This window comes from Lepisosteus platostomus, chromosome 18 (assembly GCF_059453375.1).
Source record: "Lepisosteus platostomus isolate fLepPlt1 chromosome 18, fLepPlt1.hap1, whole genome shotgun sequence".
Classification (NCBI taxonomy): Eukaryota; Metazoa; Chordata; class Actinopteri; order Semionotiformes; family Lepisosteidae; genus Lepisosteus; species Lepisosteus platostomus.
In genome coordinates, this window is record NC_142628.1 from 4,121,568 (window position 1) to 4,143,372 (window position 21,805).

At 41.8% G+C, this 21,805-nt stretch overlaps 1 protein-coding gene across 1 annotated transcript in view; it reads left to right on the plus strand.

Annotated features, from left to right (window-relative positions):
* ptprjb.2 (protein tyrosine phosphatase receptor type Jb, tandem duplicate 2) overlaps positions 1-21,805 on the plus strand; it is a 71,072-nt gene that overhangs the window by 32,991 nt on the left and 16,276 nt on the right. The window contains exons 3-25 of the mRNA XM_088611849.1: positions 415-615; positions 1,450-1,554; positions 2,884-3,165; positions 3,760-4,041; positions 4,450-4,731; positions 5,324-5,605; positions 6,014-6,295; positions 6,890-7,171; positions 7,580-7,861; positions 8,456-8,737; positions 9,146-9,427; positions 9,836-10,117; positions 10,711-10,992; positions 11,401-11,682; positions 12,095-12,376; positions 12,971-13,252; positions 13,786-14,067; positions 14,630-14,911; positions 16,446-16,703; positions 17,530-17,799; positions 19,089-19,358; positions 19,830-20,084; positions 20,817-21,080. Of these exons, the coding sequence (XP_088467975.1) occupies positions 415-615; positions 1,450-1,554; positions 2,884-3,165; positions 3,760-4,041; positions 4,450-4,731; positions 5,324-5,605; positions 6,014-6,295; positions 6,890-7,171; positions 7,580-7,861; positions 8,456-8,737; positions 9,146-9,427; positions 9,836-10,117; positions 10,711-10,992; positions 11,401-11,682; positions 12,095-12,376; positions 12,971-13,252; positions 13,786-14,067; positions 14,630-14,911; positions 16,446-16,703; positions 17,530-17,799; positions 19,089-19,358; positions 19,830-20,084; positions 20,817-21,080 (6,135 nt within the window). The remainder of the gene's footprint in view (positions 1-414; positions 616-1,449; positions 1,555-2,883; positions 3,166-3,759; positions 4,042-4,449; positions 4,732-5,323; positions 5,606-6,013; positions 6,296-6,889; positions 7,172-7,579; positions 7,862-8,455; positions 8,738-9,145; positions 9,428-9,835; positions 10,118-10,710; positions 10,993-11,400; positions 11,683-12,094; positions 12,377-12,970; positions 13,253-13,785; positions 14,068-14,629; positions 14,912-16,445; positions 16,704-17,529; positions 17,800-19,088; positions 19,359-19,829; positions 20,085-20,816; positions 21,081-21,805) is intronic.

A 21,805-nucleotide genomic window follows, 5' to 3' on the forward strand; every position in this document is an offset into this window, starting at 1 on the left:
CTGTAGTGGAACAAGCATGCCTTTTACTCACCCAGCACATGTTTCCTGTGTAGAATGCGATCATCTGCACTGAACTCCTACAGTTTGTCTTAAACATATCTCACAGGCCTCTGTTAAGCTCATAAATTGTTGTGTTTTAGGAGACAGTACATGCAAATGTTTTTCATCAATCCACGGAAAAAGTGCTGCTTTTCTGAAGTGTGTCATTGTACTGTATGTAGACATCTTCATGAAATAGCTATAGAGTTTGACATAGTTTCAGAACAAGCTCATTTCACAGTGGAATTAAGTTTGGAACCATTCTCCTAGAATTGGTCAAGAAAGCTAAACACTGGTTTACATTTAGCATATTTATGTTTTTTAAAAGAAAAGGAAATATACGTATATTTAACTGATTTTTTTTTTAATTTTTAGGCCATCCTTGTGTAGGGGACACGGTTAAAATAACAGAAATCGGAACGAGAACAGTTAAATTCCATTTTACTAATGGTAGCTGCCAAATTAATAATGGAGGTGAATCTTATAATGCTACATCAACTGAGATCAACGGTCTGTATCCAGGAACACCATATGCGATACAAACAAACTGCTCATGCTGCCTGAGTTTTACAACAAGTAAGTAACGTTTACTTTTTGCACATAGATATTGTTTTTGCTGAATACAGACTTGCAGTAGAGCAGATTAAAATATAAATATATTTATATAAATATAAAATTAAATATAAAATGCACTCATTTCCCTGACCAAAAAGACATTTACAATCTATCATTGCTGGACTAAACCAGAAGGCAATAGCTCTTTCTATAGAGTACAGGTGGTGGAGACTGGGAATGAATCTATAACAAACACCACAAACATTAATAATAATAATAATTGCTTACACTTATATAGCGCTTTTCTGGACACTCCACTCAAAGCGCTTTACAGGTAATGGGGACTCCCCTCCACCACCACCAATGTGTAGCATCCACCTGGATGATGCGACGGCAGCCATAGTGCGCCAGAACGCTCACCACACATCAGCTATCAGTGGGGAGGAGAGCAGAGTAATGTAGCCAATTCATAGAGGGGAAGTATTAGGAGGCCATGATTGGTAAGGGCCAATTGGAAATTTGGCCAGGACACCGGGGTTACACCCCTACTCTTTTCGAGAAGCGCCCTGGGATTTTTAATGACCACAGAGAGTCAGGACCTCGGTTTTACGTCTCATCCGAAGGACGGTGCCTGTTTACAGTATAGTGTCCCCATCACTATACTGGGGCATTAGGACCCACATGGACCACAGGGTGAGCGCCCCCTGCTGGCCCCACTAACACCTCTTCCAGCAGCAACCTTAGTTTTTCCCAGGAGGTCTCCCATCCAGGTACTGACCAGGCTCACACCTGCTTAGCTTCAGTGGGTTGCCAGTTGTGAGTTGCAGGGTGATATGGCTGCTGGCCACATTACAGTGACTGGGCTGACTGCTGGGAGCAACTATACATTCAATGTTACGGCACTGTTACCTGCAGATAAATTAATTGAAGGAAGTGGAGTTCTGATTTCTACTTTTACAAGTAAGTCCTCCAAATAAGAGACAATAAGACTTTCTGGAGTCTGTTTCTATTACAGTAATATCTTCAACTACAGTAAGTGAAAACACATTTTGTATTCAGTTGTATTTTTTCACTCAAAAGTCTTTCAGCCACTGAATTGTTCTCTTTTATTTTTCATTAAGGAACACAATTTTCTTTTTTATTTATTGTTTTGTTCAATGTATTTTTTATTTCTTTTGTGTAACATAGGCTGAAAAAAAGCTCATAAAGTGAAGTGTAGATGCACTTTTATTATTTTTACCGAAGCCATAGAGACAATTTGTTAGTGCCATATTGGTATTCATTCAAAAGCTAATTTTATTGGAATCTTTTAATATACTTTGGTGCTGAGACAATATACACATTCCAAATATCTGGAAAAACAACTTAACATGTACTTAGATTACTGCTGGAATCTGAGAACAATCAGATCAAATAATATATATGCACTTAATGTAAGAACATACGTTTCTTATGATTGGATTCAAATGCAATATATTGACATAAACTTTTATGCTTCCAATGTTGGGGAATCATTTATTGATGCAGTAGAAATTGTTAAATACTGTGGGTTTTTTAGTTTGTGACCAGCAGTCATATTGCCCTACAACTCACAACTGGCAACCCACTGAAGCTAAGTAGACGTGAGCCTGGTCAGTACCTGGATGAAAGACTTCCTGGGAAAAACTAAGGTTGCTGTTAGAAGAGGTGTTGGTGAGGCCAGGAGGGGGTGCTCACCCTGTGGTCTGTGTGGATCCTAATGCCTCAGTATAGTGATGGGGACACTATACTGTAAAAAAGCGCCGTCCTTCGGATGAGATGTAAAACCAAGGTCCTGACTCTCCGTGGTCATTAAAACTCCCGCTGCATTTCTCAAAAAGAGTAGGGTTGTTACCTCAACATGCTGGCCAAATTTCCCATTGGCCTTTATCATCATGGCCTCCAAATAATCCCCATCTCTGAACTAGCTTCATCACTCTGTTCTGCTCCCCTCTGATTAACTTATGTGTGGTGAGCATACTGTGTGCACTATGGCTGCTGTCACATCAGCCAGATGGGGAGTCCACATGACTCTAAAGTGCATTCATTGGATTGCAAGGAATTATTATAAGTTTCTCATTTTTCAGATACACAATTTCTAATAGATTGGATTTTTTCTCATTAACAATTTGATGTTAGTACTGTCTTTCAGAAAGGTTCATTTAGTTGACCAGTAGTCCATTGATTGCAGACTTGACTTTGTGAAAAGGATCACAACACCCAGCTAATGTTTGTGCTTGTTCTTCCCAAACCCCTTACCTGCACTCACAGGGCCTGATGTCATCAGGAACCTGACTGTCACTCAAGTCACCACATCTTCTGTGTCTCTGAACTGGACTGAGCCTGTGGGAAAAAGCTCCTACTTTAGAGTTGACGTGTTCGAGACTGGGACAAATTCAACCTTTTCTCTGACTCAAAGTCGTGAAAATATGACAGGGAAGTCCTTTAATATTGGTAATCTGACTGCGGGGACTAGATACACTTTCACAGTCATTGCAGTGGCTGCAGATAATTCAACAGCAGGAGCCCCTGTCAGCCTCTCTCAGTATACAAGTAAGACTTTGCCTTCTCCTGACTGAGACACTAGATCACGTTTGTTACTCTGCAGATACCTGAAAGTTGTTATTTTTTAATGCACATTGTGTATTAAAGGATGGCACAGTGGAAAGCATTGCTATATCATTGAGCTGAAGCCCTAGTTTCAGTTCCTGCAAGGAGTTTGTATGTTCTCCCTGTGTTTGCATGGGTTTCCTCTAAGTGCTCCAGTGTACTTTCACAATCCAAAGGCATACAGTATTGGAATTTTAAAACGCTCTTGGTCAACTGGTCCTGGTGTGAGTGTGTCCGTGTCTGTGTGTGTGAGATGAGATGGAGTAGTGTCCTGTCCAGGGTGTATCCTGCCTTGTGCCTGTTGCTGCTGGGTTTGACTCTGTATCCCCAGCAACCTGGATAAAGCAGGTTAGAAAATGGATGGGTTGGAATTTTCTCATCATTTTAATGTTTCCCTTTATTTGATTTCATTTCAGTCTTTTCAGGTAGCTCTAAGAGAGTGGAGAGGTGTTTGTTGAGTGTACTTTGTGAAAAGGATCACAACACCCAGCTAATGTTTGTGCTTATTCTTCCCAAACCCCTTACCTGCACTCACAGGGCCTGATGTCATCAGGAACCTGACTGTCACTCAAGTCACCACATCTTCTGTGTCTCTGAACTGGACTGAGCCTGTGGGAAAAAGCTCCTACTTTAGAGTGGAGGTGCTCGAGACTGGGACAAATTCAACCTTTTCTCTGACTCAAAGTCGTGAAAATATGACAGAGAAGTCCTTTAATATTGGTAATCTGACTGCGGGGACTGGATACACTTTCACAGTCATTGCAGTGGCTGCAGATAACTCAACAGCAGGAGCCCCTGTCAGCCTCTCTCAGTATACAAGTAAGACTTTGCCTTCTCCTGACTGAGACACTAGATCACGTTTTTACTCTGCATATACCTGAAAGATTTTTTTCTGGGAAAACTGGTCCTGGTGTGAGTGTGTCTGTGTCTCTGTGTGTGTGAGAGATGAGATGGAGTAGTGTCCTGTCCAGGGTGTATCCTGCCTTGTGCCTGTTGCTGCTGGGTTTGACTCTGTGTCCCCAGCAACCTGGTTAAAGCAGGTTAGAAATGGATGGGTGGAATTTTCTCATCATTTTATTGTTTCCCTTTATTTGATTTCAATTCAGTCTTTTCAGGTAGCTCTAAGAGAGTGGAGAGGTGTTTTTTGAGTGTACATTGCGAAAGGGATCACAACACCCAGCTAATGTTTGTGCTTGTTCTTTCCAAACCCCTTACCTGCACTCACAGGGCCTGATGTCATCAGGAACCTGACTGTCACTCAAGTCACCACATCTTCTGTGTCTCTGAACTGGACTGAGCCTGTGGGAAAAAGCTCCTACTTTAGAGTTGACGTGTTCGAGACTGGGACAAATTCAACCTTTTCTCTGACTCAAAGTCGTGAAAATATGACAGAGAAGTCCTTTAATATTGGTAATCTGACTGCGGGGACTGGATACACTTTCACAGTCATTGCAGTGGCTGCAGATAATTCAACAGCAGGAGCCCCTGTCAGCCTCTCTCAGTATACAAGTAAGACGTTGCCTTCTCCTGACTGAGACACTAGATCACGTTTGTTACTCTGCAGATACCTGAAAGTTGTTATTTTTCAATGCACATTGTGTATTAAAGGATGGCACAGTGGAAAGCATTGCTATATCATTGAGCTGAAGCCCTAGTTTCAGTTCCTGCAAGGAGTTTGCATGTTCTCCCTGTGTTTGCATGGGTTTCCTCTAAGTGCTCCAGTGTACTTTCATAAACCAAAGGCATACAGTATTGGAATTTTAAAACGCTCTTGGTCAACTGGTCCTGGTGTGAGTGTGTCCGTGTCTGTGTGTGTGAGATGAGATGGAGTAGTGTCCTGTCCAGGGTGTATCCTGCCTTGTGCCTGTTGCTGCTGGGTTTGACTCTGTGACCCCAGCAACCTGGTTAAAGCAGGTTAGAAATGGATGGGTGGAATTTTCTCATCATTTTATTGTTTCCCTTTATTTGATTTCATTTCAGTCTTTTCAGGTAGCTCTAAGAGAGTGGAGAGGTGTTTGTTGAGTGTACTTTGTGAAAAGGATCACAACACCCAGCTAATGTTTGTGCTTATTCTTCCCAAACCCCTTACCTGCACTCACAGGGCCTGATGTCATCAGGAACCTGACTGTCACTCAAGTCACCACATCTTCTGTGTCTCTGAACTGGACTGAGCCTGTGGGAAAAAGCTCCTACTTTAGAGTGGAGGTGCTCGAGACTGGGACAAATTCAACCTTTTCTCTGACTCAAAGTCGTGAAAATATGACAGAGAAGTCCTTTAATATTGGTAATCTGACTGCGGGGACTGGATACACTTTCACAGTCATTGCAGTGGCTGCAGATAACTCAACAGCAGGAGCCCCTGTCAGCCTCTCTCAGTATACAAGTAAGACTTTGCCTTCTCCTGACTGAGACACTAGATCACGTTTTTACTCTGCATAAACCTGAAAGATTTTTTTCTGGGAAAACTGGTCCTGGTGTGAGTGTGTCTGTGTCTCTGTGTGTGTGAGAGATGAGATGGAGTAGTGTCCTGTCCAGGGTGTATCCTGCCTTGTGCCTGTTGCTGCTGGGTTTGACTCTGTGTCCCCAGCAACCTGGTTAAAGCAGGTTAGAAATGGATGGGTGGAATTTTCTCATCATTTTATTGTTTCCCTTTATTTGATTTCATTTCAGTCTTTTCAGGTAGCTCTAAGAGAGTGGAGAGGTGTTTTTTGAGTGTACATTGCGAAAGGGATCACAACACCCAGCTAATGTTTGTGCTTGTTCTTTCCAAACCCCTTACCTGCACTCACAGGGCCTGATGTCATCAGGAACCTGACTGTCACACAAGTCACCACATCTTCTGTGTCTCTGAACTGGACTGAGCCTGTGGGAAAAAGCTCCTACTTTAGAGTGGAGGTGCTCGAGACTGGGACAAATTCAACCTTTTCTCTGACTCAAAGTCGTGAAAATATGACAGAGAAGTCCTTTAATATTGGTAATCTGACTGCGGGGACTGGATACACTTTCACAGTCATTGCAGTGGCTGCAGATAATTCAACAGCAGGAGCCCCTGTCAGCCTCTCTCAGTATACAAGTAAGACGTTGCCTTCTCCTGACTGAGACACTAGATCACGTTTGTTACTCTGCAGATACCTGAAAGTTGTTATTTTTTAATGCACATTGTGTATTAAAGGATGGCACAGTGGAAAGCATTGCTATATCATTGAGCTGAAGCCCTAGTTTTAGTTCCTGCAAGGAGTTTGCATGTTCTCCCTGTGTTTGCATGGGTTTCCTCTAAGTGCTCCAGTGTACTTTCACAATCCAAAGGCATACAGTATTGGAATTTTAAAACGCTCTTGGTCAACTTGTCCTGGTGTGAGTGTGTCCGTGTCTGTGTGTGTGAGATGAGATGGAGTAGTGTCCTGTCCAGGGTGTATCCTGCCTTGTGCCTGTTGCTGCTTGGTTTGACTCTGTGTCCCCAGCAACCTGGATAAAGCAGGTTAGAAAATGGATGGGTTGGAATTTTCTAATCATTTTAATGTTTCCCTTTATTTTATTTCATTTCAGTCTTTTCAGGTAGCTCTAAGAGAGTGGAGAGGTGTTTTTTGAGTGTACTTTGTGAAAAGGATCACAACACCCAGCTAATGTTTGTGCTTATTCTTCCCAAACCCCTTACCTGCACTCACAGGGCCTGATGTCATCAGGAACCTGACTGTCACTCAAGTCACCACATCTTCTGTGTCTCTGAACTGGACTGAGCCTGTGGGAAAAAGCTCCTACTTTAGAGTGGAGGTGCTCGAGACTGGGACAAATTCAACCTTTTCTCTGACTCAAAGTCGTGAAAATATGACAGAGAAGTCCTTTAATATTGGTAATCTGACTGCGGGGACTGGATACACTTTCACAGTCATTGCAGTGGCTGCAGATAACTCAACAGCAGGAGCCCCTGTCAGCCTCTCTCAGTATACAAGTAAGACTTTGCCTTCTCCTGACTGAGACACTAGATCACGTTTTTACTCTGCATATACCTGAAAGATTTTTTTCTGGGAAAACTGGTCCTGGTGTGAGTGTGTCTGTGTCTCTGTGTGTGTGAGAGATGAGATGGAGTAGTGTCCTGTCCAGGGTGTATCCTGCCTTGTGCCTGTTGCTGCTGGGTTTGACTCTGTGTCCCCAGCAACCTGGTTAAAGCAGGTTAGAAATGGATGGGTGGAATTTTCTCATCATTTTATTGTTTCCCTTTATTTGATTTCATTTCAGTCTTTTCAGGTAGCTCTAAGAGAGTGGAGAGGTGTTTTTTGAGTGTACATTGCGAAAGGGATCACAACACCCAGCTAATGTTTGTGCTTGTTCTTTCCAAACCCCTTACCTGCACTCACAGGGCCTGATGTCATCAGGAACCTGACTGTCACACAAGTCACCACATCTTCTGTGTCTCTGAACTGGACTGAGCCTGTGGGAAAAAGCTCCTACTTTAGAGTGGAGGTGCTCGAGACTGGGACAAATTCAACCTTTTCTCTGACTCAAAGTCGTGAAAATATGACAGAGAAGTCCTTTAATATTGGTAATCTGACTGCGGGGACTGGATACACTTTCACAGTCATTGCAGTGGCTGCAGATAATTCAACAGCAGGAGCCCCTGTCAGCCTCTCTCAGTATACAAGTAAGACGTTGCCTTCTCCTGACTGAGACACTAGATCACGTTTGTTACTCTGCAGATACCTGAAAGTTGTTATTTTTTAATGCACATTGTGTATTAAAGGATGGCACAGTGGAAAGCATTTCTATATCATTGAGCTGAAGCCCTAGTTTTAGTTCCTGCAAGGAGTTTGCATGTTCTCACTGTGTTTGCATGGGTTTCCTCTAAGTGCTCCAGTGTACTTTCACAAACCAAAGGCATACAGTATTGGAATTTTAAAACGCTCTTGGTCAACTGGTCCTGGTGTGAGTGTGTCCGTGTCTGTGTGTGTGAGATGAGATGGAGTAGTGTCCTGTCCAGGGTGTATCCTGCCTTGTGCCTGTTGCTGCTTGGTTTGACTCTGTGTCCCCAGCAACCTGGATAAAGCAGGTTAGAAAATGGATGGGTTGGAATTTTCTAATCATTTTAATGTTTCCCTTTATTTGATTTCATTTCAGTCTTTTCAGGTAGCTCTAAGAGAGTGGAGAGGTGTTTGTTGAGTGTACTTTGTGAAAAGGATCACAACACCCAGCTAATGTTTGTGCTTATTCTTCCCAAACCCCTTACCTGCACTCACAGGGCCTGATGTCATCAGGAACCTGACTGTCACTCAAGTCACCACATCTTCTGTGTCTCTGAACTGGACTGAGCCTGTGGGAAAAAGCTCCTACTTTAGAGTGGAGGTGCTCGAGACTGGGACAAATTCAACCTTTTCTCTGACTCAACGTCGTGAAAATATGACAGAGAAGTCCTTTAATATTGGTAATCTGACTGCGGGGACTGGATACACTTTCACAGTCATTGCAGTGGCTGCAGATAACTCAACAGCAGGAGCCCCTGTCAGCCTCTCTCAGTATACAAGTAAGACTTTGCCTTCTCCTGACTGAGACACTAGATCACGTTTTTACTCTGCATATACCTGAAAGATTTTTTTCTGGGAAAACTGGTCCTGGTGTGAGTGTGTCTGTGTCTCTGTGTGTGTGAAAGATGAGATGGAGTAGTGTCCTGTCCAGGGTGTATCCTGCCTTGTGCCTGTTGCTGCTGGGTTTGACTCTGTGTCCCCAGCAACCTGGTTAAAGCAGGTTAGAAATGGATGGGTGGAATTTTCTCATCATTTTATTGTTTCCCTTTATTTGATTTCATTTCAGTCTTTTCAGGTAGCTCTAAGAGAGTGGAGAGGTGTTTTTTGAGTGTACATTGCGAACGGGTTCACAACACCCAGCTAATGTTTGTGCTTGTTCTTTCCAAACCCCTTACCTGCACTCACAGGGCCTGATGTCATCAGGAACCTGACTGTCACTCAAGTCACCACATCTTCTGTGTCTCTGAACTGGACTGAGCCTGTGGGAAAAAGCTCCTACTTTAGAGTGCAGGTGCTCGAGACTGGGACAAATTCAACCTTTTCTCTGACTCAAAGTCGTGAAAATATGAGAGAGAAGTCCTTTAATATTGGTAATCTGACTGCGGGGACTGGATACACTTTCACAGTCATTGCAGTGGCTGCAGATAACTCAACAGCAGGAGCCCCTGTCAGCCTCTCTCAGTATACAAGTAAGACTTTGCCTTCTCCTGACTGAGACACTAGATCACGTTTTTACTCTGCATATACCTGAAAGATTTTTTTCTGGGAAAACTGGTCCTGGTGTGAGTGTGTCTGTGTCTCTGTGTGTGTGAGAGATGAGATGGAGTAGTGTCCTGTCCAGGGTGTATCCTGCCTTGTGCCTGTTGCTGCTGGGTTTGACTCTGTGTCCCCAGCAACCTGGTTAAAGCAGGTTAGAAATGGATGGGTGGAATTTTCTCATCATTTTATTGTTTCCCTTTATTTGATTTCATTTCAGTCTTTTCAGGTAGCTCTAAGAGAGTGGAGAGGTGTTTTTTGAGTGTACATTGCGAAAGGGATCACAACACCCAGCTAATGTTTGTGCTTGTTCTTTCCAAACCCCTTACCTGTACTCACAGGGCCTGATGTCATCAGGAACCTGACTGTCACTCAAGTCACCACATCTTCTGTGTCTCTGAACTGGACTGAGCCTGTGGGAAAAAGCTCCTACTTTAGAGTTGACGTGTTCGAGACTGGGACAAATTCAACCTTTTCTCTGACTCAAAGTCGTGAAAATATGACAGAGAAGTCCTTTAATATTGGTAATCTGACTGCGGGGACTGGATACACTTTCACAGTCATTGCAGTGGCTGCAGATAATTCAACAGCAGGAGCCCCTGTCAGCCTCTCTCAGTATACAAGTAAGACGTTGCCTTCTCCTGACTGAGACACTAGATCACGTTTGTTACTCTGCAGATACCTGAAAGTTGTTATTTTTTAATGCACATTGTGTATTAAAGGATGGCACAGTGGAAAGCATTGCTATATCATTGAGCTGAAGCCCTAGTTTCAGTTCCTGCAAGGAGTTTGCATGTTCTCCCTGTGTTTGCATGGGTTTCCTCTAAGTGCCCCAGTGTACTTTCACAAACCAAAGGCATACAGTATTGGAATTTTAAAACGCTCTTGGTCAACTGGTCCTGGTGTGAGTGTGTCCGTGTCTGTGTGTGTGAGATGAGATGGAGTAGTGTCCTGTCCAGGGTGTATCCTGCCTTGTGTCTGTTGCTGCTGGGTTTGACTCTGTGTCCCCAGCAACCTGGATAAAGCAGGTTAGAAAATGGATGGGTGGAATTTTCTCATCATTTTATTGTTTCCCTTTATTTGATTTCATTTCAGTCTTTTCAGGTAGCTCTAAGAGAGTGGAGAGGTGTTTTTTGAGTGTACATTGCGAAAGGGATCACAACACCCAGCTAATGTTTGTGCTTGTTCTTCCCAAACCCCTTACCTGCACTCACAGGGCCTGATGTCATCAGGAACCTGACTGTCACTCAAGTCACCACATCTTCTGTGTCTCTGAACTGGACTGAGCCTGTGGGAAAAAGCTCCTACTTTAGAGTGGAGGTGCTCGAGACTGGGAAAAATTCAATCTTTTATCTGACTCAAAGTCGTGAAAATATGAGAGAGAAGTCCTTTAATATTGGTAATCTGACTGCGGGGACTGGATACACTTTCACAGTCATTGCAGTGGCTGCAGATAATTCAACAGCAGGAGCCCCTGTCAGCCTCTCTCAGTATACAAGTAAGACTTTGCCTTCTCCTGACTGAGACACTAGATCACGTTTTTACTCTGCATATACCTGAAATATTTTTTTCTGGGAAAACTGGTCCTGGTGTGAGTGTGTCTGTGTCTGTGTGTGTGTGAGATGAGATGGAGTAGTGTCCTGTCCAGGGTGTATCCTGCCTTGTGCCTGTTGCTGCTGGGTTTGACTCTGTGTCCCCAGCAACCTGGATAAAGCAGGTTAGAAAATGGATGGGTTGGAATTTTCTCATCATTTTAATGTTTCCCTTTATTTGATTTCATTTCAGTCTTTTCAGGTAGCTCTAAGAGAGTGGAGAGGTGTTTTTTGAATGTACATTGCGAAAGGGATCACAACACCCAGCTAATGTTTGTGCTTGTTCTTCCCAAACCCCTTACCTGCACTCACAGGGCCTGATGTCATCAGGAACCTGACTGTCACTCAAGTCACCACATCTTCTGTGTCTCTGAACTGGACTGAGCCTGTGGGAAAAAGCTCCTACTTTAGAGTGGAGGTGATCGAGACTGGGACAAATTCAACCTTTTCTCTGACTCAAAGTCGTGAAAATATGACAGAGAAGTCCTTTAATATTGGTAATCTGACTGCGGGGACTGGATACACTTTCACAGTCATTGCAGTGGCTGCAGATAATTCAACAGCAGGAGCCCCTGTCAGCCTCTCTCAGTATACAAGTAAGACTTTGCCTTCTCCTGACTGAGACACTACACTAGATCACGTTTTTACTCTGCATATACCTGAAAGATTTTTTTCTGGGAAAACTGGTCCTGGTGTGAGTGTGTCGGTGTCTCTGTGTGTGTGTGAGATGAGATGGAGTAGTGTCCTGTCCAGGGTGTATCCTGCCTTGTGCCTGCTGCTGGGTTTGACTCTGTGTCCACAGCAACCTGGTTAAAGCAGGTTAGAAAATGGATGGGTTGGAATTTTCTCATCATTTTAATGTTTCCCTTTATTTGATTTCAATTCAGTCTTTTCAGGTAGCTCTAAGAGAGTGGAGAGGTGTTTGTTGAGTGTACATTGTGAAAAGGATCACAACACCCAGCTAATGTTTGTGCTTGTTCTTCCCAAACCCCTTACCTGCACTCACAGGGCCTGATGTCATCAGGAACCTGACTGTCACTCAAGTCACCACATCTTCTGTGTCTCTGAACTGGACTGAGCCTGTGGGAAAAAGCTCCTACTTTAGAGTGGAGGTGCTCGAGACTGGGACAAATTCAACCTTTTCTCTGACTCAAAGTCGTGAAAATATGAGAGAGAAGTCCTTTAATATTGGTAATCTGACTGCGGGGACTGGATACACTTTCACAGTCATTGCAGTGGCTGCAGATAATTCAACAGCAGGAGCCCCTGTCAGCCTCTCTCAGTATACAAGTAAGACTTTGTCTTCTCCTGACTGAGACACATGATCACGTTTGTTACTCTGCAGATACCTGAAAGTTGTTATTTTTTAATGTACATTGTGTATTAAAGGATGGCACAGTGGAAAGCATTCCTATCTCATTGAGCTGAAGCCCTAGTATCAGTTCCTGCAAGGAGTTTGTATGTTCTCCCTGTGTTTGCATGGGTTTCCTCTAAGTGCTCCAGTGTACTTTCACAATCCAAAGGCATACAGTATTGGAATTTTAAAACGCTCTTGGTCAACTTGTCCTGGTGTGAGTGTGTCCTTGTCTGTGTGCGTGAGATGAGATGGAGTAGTGTCCTGTCCAGGGTGTATCCTGCCTTGTGCCTGTTGCTCCTGGGTTTGACTCTGTGTCCCCAGCAACCTTGATAAAGCAGGTTAGAAAATGGATGGGTTGGAATTTTCTCATCATTTTAATGTTTCCCTTTATTTGATTTCATTTCAGTCTTTTCAGGTAGCTCTAAGAGAGTGGAGAGGTGTTTTTTGAATGTACATTGCGAAAGGGATCACAACACCCAGCTAATGTTTGTGCTTGTTCTTCCCAAACCCCTTACCTGCACTCACAGGGCCTGATGTCATCAGGAACCTGACTGTCACTCAAGTCACCACATCTTCTGTGTCTCTGAACTGGACTGAGCCTGTGGGAAAAAGCTCCTACTTTAGAGTTGACGTGCTGAAGACTGGGACAAATTCAACCTTTTCTCTGACTCAAAGTCGTGAAAATATGACAGGGAAGTCCTTTAATATTACTAATCTGACTGCGGGGACTGGATACACTTTCACAGTCATTGCAGTGGCTGCAGATAACTCAACAGCAGGAGACCCTATCCACCTCTTTAAATTTACAAGTAAGACTTTGCCTTCTTCAAACTTAAACATCAATTTATGTGTTTTCAATTGGAGACAATTCTAGTTTATTTTGTCAGTTCAGTACACAATCACTTTTTTTCATCCCTTGCTACAGTATATGCCCCTTTGTCAGATGTACAGTTTGAACTCAACTGGATTTTTAATGTCATTATGCTTTTCTTTTAAATGAGCATCGTCTTTACTCAGATTATAATGAGGTAAGTTACTGTCTCCTATAGAACTCATGGCATTTTTCTGGCTGGGGACCATTTTGTTGTTTTGTGCATTTACGGTATTTTTACTAAGATTTTATTTCTTAGTCTTGGAATGTTACATTTCTCAAGATATGAATTCTCAAATAGGTTTTATTATATGACATTAACTATTTGATGTTAGTGCTGTCTTTCCAGACAGGCTCAGGCTTGTTGATCGGTGTTTGCCATTGTTTGTAGATATGACTTTGAGAAAAGGATCACAAAACCCAGCTAATGTTTGTGCTTGTTCTTCCCAAACCCCTTACCTGCACTCACAGGGCCTGATGTCATCAGGAACCTGACTGTCACTCAAGTCACCACATCTTCTGTGTCTCTGAACTGGACTGAGCCTGTGGGAAAAAGCTCCTACTTTAGAGTTGACGTGCTGGAGACTGGGACAAATTCAACCTTTTCTCTGACTCAAAGTCGTGAAAATATGACAGAGAAGTCCTTTAATATTGGTAATCTGACTGCGGGGACTGGATACACTTTCACAGTCATTGCAGTGGCTGCAGATAACTCAACAGCAGGAGCCCCTGTCAGCCTCTCTCAGTATACAAGTAAGACATTGCGTTCTCCTGACTGAGACACTAGATCACATTTTTTCTCTGCAGTTGCCTGAATGTTGTATTTTTTAATATGCGCATTGTATAATAAAGAATTACACAGTGGTTAGCATTACTGTCTCATTGAGCTTGTGCCCTGGGTTCAACTCCAGAAGGGAGTTTTACATTGGTTTCCTCTAAGTGCTCCAGTTTGCTCGCACATTCCAAAGGCATACAGTATGGGAATTTTAAAAGGTTTCTGGGAAACCTTGTCCTTGTGTGAGTTGAGATGGACTGGTGTCCCATCCAGGGTGTATCCCGCCTTGTGCCAGATTCTGCTGGGTTTGACTCTGGGTCTCCAGCAACTTGGTTAAAGCAGGTTTGAAAATGGATGGGTGGAATTTTCTTATAATTTAATAATTTTCCTTTATTTGATTCAGTTCAGTCTTTTCAGACAGGTCTAAAAGAGATGATAAGTGTTTGCTATTGTTTGTAGAGTTTACTTCTCCGAAAAGGATCACAACACCCAGCTAATGTTTGTGCTTGTTCTTCCCAAACCCCTTACCTGCACTCACAGGGCCTGATGTCATCAGGAACCTCACTGTCACTCAAGTCACCACATCTTCTGTGTCTCTGAACTGGACTGAGCCTGTGGGAAAAAGCTCCTACTTTAGAGTTGACGTGCTGAAGACTGGGACAAATTCAACCTTTTCTCTGACTCAAAGTCGTGAAAATATGACAGAGAAGTCCTTTAATATTGGTAATCTGACTGCGGGGACTGGATACACTTTCACAGTCATTGCAGTGGCTGCAGATAACTCAACAGCAGGAGCCCCTGTCAACCTCTCTCAGTATACAAGTAAGACTTGTTTCTTAACCTTTCTTAATCTTTCTCTGGTGGGTGTTCCATCAGAACACACCCCTCTCACCACTTGTTGTAGTATCCCTGGGAAGATTTATACTGTAATTAAGGAGTGGGTCTGCATAGTGTCTGTGCATAAGCAGGAGTCTCATTTGGGTGACCTGTCTTTCTACTATAGAGGTGTTACGTGATTGATGAGTCTGAGTTTCTTCAACATCACTGTATTGACGGTGTCTGCACCTAAGGATGTACTGCTGTTCCTTTTGTGTCTGAACACTTTTGAAAACCAACTAAAACAACATTGTGTAACTGATCGGCTTCATATTTTACAGGCGTCATTCCAAGCTTTGCTGTAGTAATTCATGAGAATAAAGCATAAGGACTTGTGATTATAAATGATACAATTAGAAAAGTATAAATGATTATGAATGAGAGGAGGACATTTGGCCAGATCTAGATTGTTTGGTGGATAGTAATGTACTGATACAGTATGAGGATCTCATACAGCCATTTCGTGAGAGAAGCCAGGATATCATTTTCAGCAGCACGGCAGGGTAGCCTTTTCTAAAGCAATACCTTCTGTTCTCACTTTTAATTGCACTTCCATATTGCTCCACTTGCTTTGATGTCTTGGCACTTGCTTGGAAGTCTTCAGTCGTGCCTGTGGCCTTTTTATACTTTATTGTAAAAACGCTCTGACATTTTTCTATTTCGGTTTTTCCTTTTTATATTGATCCAGATAATGTTTTTGTAGTTTTTTGGTATTTTTGTGTGGAACTAGATGTTCCACACAGCTAGCCAAAGCCAATACCCTGGATTCCTTAAAAACATTTGCTGGATTAGATCCTTGGTTTAATTCATTACCAGCAACCAAAGAGGAAGACTTTCTTATGTTCTAATGTTGTGATATAATGTACAGTCGTAGTGAAACGTGCCGACATCCTTCTTTTACTTTTTTAGAACCCACAAAAGTTGTAGGCTTGACTGCTCAAACCCTGAACTCGACAGCTATAAAGCTTACATGGAACAAGTCGTCTGACTACAAGAACGGATATTCCTATGTGATTCAGACTTTTCCAAATTTAACAGTTCAAGTGATAAGACAGTCCAGTGAGACTACCATCATTGCCCAGGTCTCACCAGGAACCAAATACACTTTTCAGGTTTTCAGTGAAATACAAAATAAGACTACAGGAGGTGCAGAGAAAGTTTCAAATTACACAAATATGGCATCCAGAGCTTTTGTTCATGTTTCCTTAAAGAGTTATTGGTCAGCTTTCTGGATTTTCTTGTTATTAGGAAGATGATGTGATGTTTGATTTTAACTTGTTTGAGTTTTGGGCATAATATCTGTTCAGTCATTTTTTCAGTGCTCTTAATTGTCAAATGAAAACTATTAAACTTATGTTGTATTTTTTTTCTGTCACAAGTGAACTTTCTCAGTAATTATCCAAAACTGACATTTAAATCATATGTCTAAAAAGTACAATTTTTGTTTTATACTGTATCTGCTCTTATTCTGAATTTTCAGTGCCTGAAAAGATAAAAACAAGTGATATTCAGGTTTCAAGCAATGGTTCAACTAACAGCATAACAGTAACTTGGAAACCTCCAGCTGGAAAGGTGGAATCATATAACATTACGATCCAAGGTGGCTCAACAATCACAACCTCCAACAGCAGTTCTGTAACATTTACCAACCTGGCACCTGGAAGAATTTACAATGTTACAGTGACAACGATCAGCGGACCTTTCCATGTGGATTCTGATGTAGTTCAAAATGCTACTTGTAAGTTCCAAAAGCCATATTAGTTTCCATTGCTAAAGGCAGATTTTCAGCAGATCACAGCTGTTAAAATATATGCACGTAATCACTTAAGACGATGCATGTTCCTCAGTGATTACAGCAATAACAATTAGTACAATTAAATGCAGAAATGAATCCAGCTAATTTAAAAAGAATTAAAAGTACATTTACCTGTATGTCAAATTAAATGTGACAATATGTAGTAACATTTGAAACATGCAGTATTCCCACACTGCAGTATACAATTCACATTTTAACAAAAAATTAACTGAATTAAATGGGCATGGGGCTTATTTACCCCAAGTATTACATACAGTATATTGTCAAATCAAACAAAAACTGTATCTTTGGGTCTGAAGTTGCAAAAGACTTCTGTGCATGTTTATTTTGTTTTCTGGGGTGACTCAGTATTGAGGGACTGTAATTTTTAATGATGCTATCTATTAGTATTAGTGCTGGGACAGTATCGACAGCAACTGACCAGAGGTAGCACTACACTCAGAGAATGAAGAGCAACACTAGGACAGCTGTTATGAAATTACAAATACGGTCTCTGCTGGCTCTTAAATAATGCCTGTGTACGTTGTGCCATACGTGAGTAATCATCAATCAAGTGCAAGCATTTGGCAATTGCTTTGCTGACTAATGGCAATGGAAGGCAGCGAAAATGTTTTTTTATTAAATCAAAACCCCAGACACTCAGGCGTAAACATAGGGGGGAGTTGTAAAAACTTAGCAACACAGAATGCCTAAATCTGAACAATTATAACCTAAATCTGCAGTCACTGTCTCTTGATTTTCATTCCAGATCCCACTGCACCTGGAGACATACAAATAAAAAGCAAAGCAAATGACTCCATGTCTATCGTTTGGGGCGAGCCTCCTAATATGAACAATACCCCACATTCCTTCTTTGTCACGTTCCTGTCGGCCTCCAATAATAGGACATCTAACAATGTCACTCAGAACAACACCACGTTAACCAGTCTGCAGTCTGGAACTCAGTACACAATTTCAGTGGTTACTGTGGGACAGATGGCACTCCAGAGTGTTCCAGTCACTACAGCAGTTTATACCAGTGAGTATTTCAAGGCCACGGTTCTAACAAAACCCTCTCCACCCATTATCGGCCTTTGGGCTGATAATTTAGTCTCCACAGTAAATCAAGGTAGTGTATCTTCACTATTTTCACATGGTTCACTATTTTCAAAAGATCAAACTTTATCTTCATTAATCAGACTTTCAGTGAATTTTTCTGTTTATTTCTTAATTGTTTTTTATAGATAGAATAAGAATCAGTGACTACAGTGTAAGTATAAAACATCTAGGAATTTGTTTCAGTACTTTTCAGTCCTTAATCAAAATAATAGAACTTAACATCAGATGAGCACAGCACATCTTTGTATTGAAATAAGTCTTAACTTTTTATTTTCTAATTTCTATTCATAAGAACTACATAGAATTTCCTAAATATTTTTGGACTGCATGAGCGGCGCATTGGAGATAATGATCTTTCTATACAGTACAGAATTTGCTTCGGTATGAAAAGGACAAAAACTACAGAAGCGCTTTGTTGTCACCAAGGAAAGAAAACCCTCGCCCTTATCTCTTAATAATGAGAAAATTATCTCGGAATTACGTACTTTATGACAATTGTCATATAATATCTGTATTTACCTACGTGCGGACTCACAGTTTTAAGCAATGGAACTGATTGCATGTATAACTGTTAATAACGGAACCATAATTGCTTTGATCTCTAAATCCCACACAACAGGTCCTCATGCTTAAAATTATTCTGTTCATATTTGCTTAAAAATGTAAGATTTCATTATGACTAAACTCCAGTCGAAAGTAAATCTGTACAAATTCTGCAGCGCTGGACACTGACACATCATTAAACCGAAAGTGCCAGCCAAGCTCACGGTAGCTTCTCGATGCGTTCAGTGCACAACATAACAGGTTGTACTGTACCAACACTGAGGTAATCATTGCTATCTCGTATGTATATATATATACTGTAACGCATACGGCCATCAGGGTGTGTGAGAGCCGGCTTACCAGAGCGGTGACATCGCCGCCCTTCCCAGTAATAGCAGGACTACAGCTACTGGGCTGTAGAGAGATCTCTCTTTGGCTCACCGGTCCCTGCTGAGTGACGCGGGAATCCCGGGTGCGAGCCCCCGACGGCGGGGGGCCGACCTAGTGTGGCAAGGGCGCCCGCCTGAGCCCCCGTTGCGTTACAATGTACTTCGAGAAAAGAATCTTGTTGTTACAAGATAAGGGGACATTTTTTCCTCTTGGTGGCAGCAACGCGTTCCCAGAAAACACAGCTGATTGAGAACAACATTCTTTTCTTTCTTCCAGGACCCAACCCTGTGCAGGCCCTTACCGTTACTGACATTACCACCAACTCGGTTTTACTTAAGTGGCAGAGACCTGATGGCTACAAGGAGGAGTATAGATATGATGTAACAGTACTGAACAGTTCCAATACCATTTCAGTCAATAATGACACAATGTATGAGAACATTACAGTCCAGTTGTGGACTTCAGGCACCAATTACACTTTTAATGTGAAAACCCTGGCCAAAGATGGCACTGAATCCTCTGCCGCCACTGTTTCAGCGTTCACAAGTAAGTCCAATATACAGTATGCTTGCAATGGTAAATGGGGCATGAATTGTTCTAGAAAATCGTGAAATCTTCATGATGTCACATCCATGAACTTTTTTTGCTAAGTTAGAGTGATCAGTGCCACCAAATATTTGTATATTTTTATCGCACTTTGAGAAGGCCTCTGATTAGTTTGAAGTTACAGTGTACTGTAAGTGCAATATATTTATGTATATATGCTTGTATATTTATGCCATTGAAATGTATTTTTATAAAAATGACCTACACCCTTGTATTGCCGTCTTAAGCATACAGGCACACTGTCAGTCCATCATCCAGCTGGGTGCCACTCAGTGATGGTGGTGGAGGGGATCCCCATGACCTGAAAGAGCTTCGAGTGAGGTGTCCAGAAAAAACACTATATAAGTGTAATGTTTATTTATTTATGAATAAATACCCATTTGGATGTTATGTTATGTTTTCTCTTTGTAGAACCATTGCCTGTAGGCAATTTAAGTGTGTTTACCATCAATACCACTGCAGTTGTACTGACGTGGACCAAACCGAATGAATATAAGGATGGATATACTTATTTGGTTGAGACCATTGGAGGACCAAATACAACAGTCGTCAATGAGACAGCTGTGATCACAGGCCTGATTCCAGGAACAAACTACTCTTTCAGAGTCTTTACCCTGGCAGGGGGTGACAGCAGAGCAGAACCAAGAACAGCTTCCAATTACACAAGTATGCCTGCTTATTCTAGTGTTTTTTATTCTATTTTGAATTCTTAACCAAAAATATGAGTTTAATTGTACTGTAACGTACAGTTTACCCGAATCAGTTTCCTTTGGACTCTGTCTCAGTCCTCTAATGTTTTTTTCTAAGTTTGTAAGGCATTGCTTTCAATTGTACCTTTTCAGTTTCAATTTCTGCCTCCAAATTTGGTCAAAATTGCACTGTGGTATTTGTCTTTAAAATATCATATCAAAGCGAATTCCTGCCCCTGTCAGTCACCACAACCCAAGATGCAGTCCTAGGTACAGCGAGGGAGTGGAAACCTGGAGGAGTTTAGAGAAGTGTGATGGAGCCAGATTGTTTAGAGCCTTGAAAGTCAGAAACAAGATCTTATATTGGATATGTGACTTTATAAACAACCAAAGTTGAGATAGAAGAACAGGAGTAATATGCAGCCAGTGCCTGGTGTGTGATATAAGTCTAGCTGCATTTTTTGGACATATTGCAAAGATCGGTAGGGAGCCTGGAACCTTGTCCTTGTCCTTAATAATAATAACCCAGGACCTTGGTCTTGTAGGGTCTTCCACAGTGCAAATTAAATAAAAAACCTCATTTTCAAATCAGTGCAGCTACTTGCCTTTTGTGGATGTTTACTCATTTTCATCGTGAATATTCATTGACTTTGCTACAAATGCTGGATTAAAAAATTGAACAACTGTTTCCCCATTTTTTTTTCAACAGTACCAAACAAAATCAACTCTGCGAACATCAGCGTCTCAAACAATGGTACAAATCAGACCATTGTTGTCACCTGGAGTCCTCCACAAGGGAATGTGGAGAACTATATAGTCAGCATCAGAAACAGTTCTGGACAAGTTTCTCAAAAAAATGGCAACACATCTGTGTCATTTGAAGGCCTGAAAGCTGGAACAATATACAATGTCACAGTGACAACCATCAGTGGTCCCTTTAGAGAAGAATCTGATGTGGTTCAAAATGCTACACGTAAGCATCAAGCAAAAATGTTCTCCTGTGATCTTAAGATCAAACTCCTGTAAAGCAGGGTACACTATCACCACTACAACCATACGATATCGTCTGTCAAGCAAGCCGTAGTGTGGAGGAGTGGGCGGGGCTCATGACAAAATTGTGGATCAAACCCCAAGTAGTAGGACACTACTGTGGTACCCTTGAGCAAGGATCTGTCTCTGTTGCACCCAATCTGGTAGTAAGTGCATGAGTCTCTACAAGGCCCATAGCCTTTATGTTGTTAGTTTGTTTGTTTATGATGTTAGTCAGCTTCTTCTTCCTGCCTCTACTTACCATCACATGTAATGTCTGAGGAATGAGCCTGGAAGGTTTTATGGCCTTGGCATTTAAGGTTGTTCTTCACATTGTCATGATCACAAGTCTTCAGATCTTCATATGCCCCAGTGCATTGTATGATGATGCCATGGACATCTTCAGTAGGGATGTGACCAAAGTCTAGGACTTCCAGGTTCTTATGGAAATCTCCACTACCTTTATTTTCCATTCACGGTCTGCTATAAGGTTCAAAGTATCACACATATACAGGTGGAAACAGTATGTAAGAATGGAAATTACATTCTTGCAGCAGTTTTGGCAAAACATTCCACACAAACTGGAACAGGCTTGATGTATAAATGGGTACAGATATAAGTTCTTTTCAGGGACATAAGTTGATAACATTTTGCTTAGAAGAATTTTAT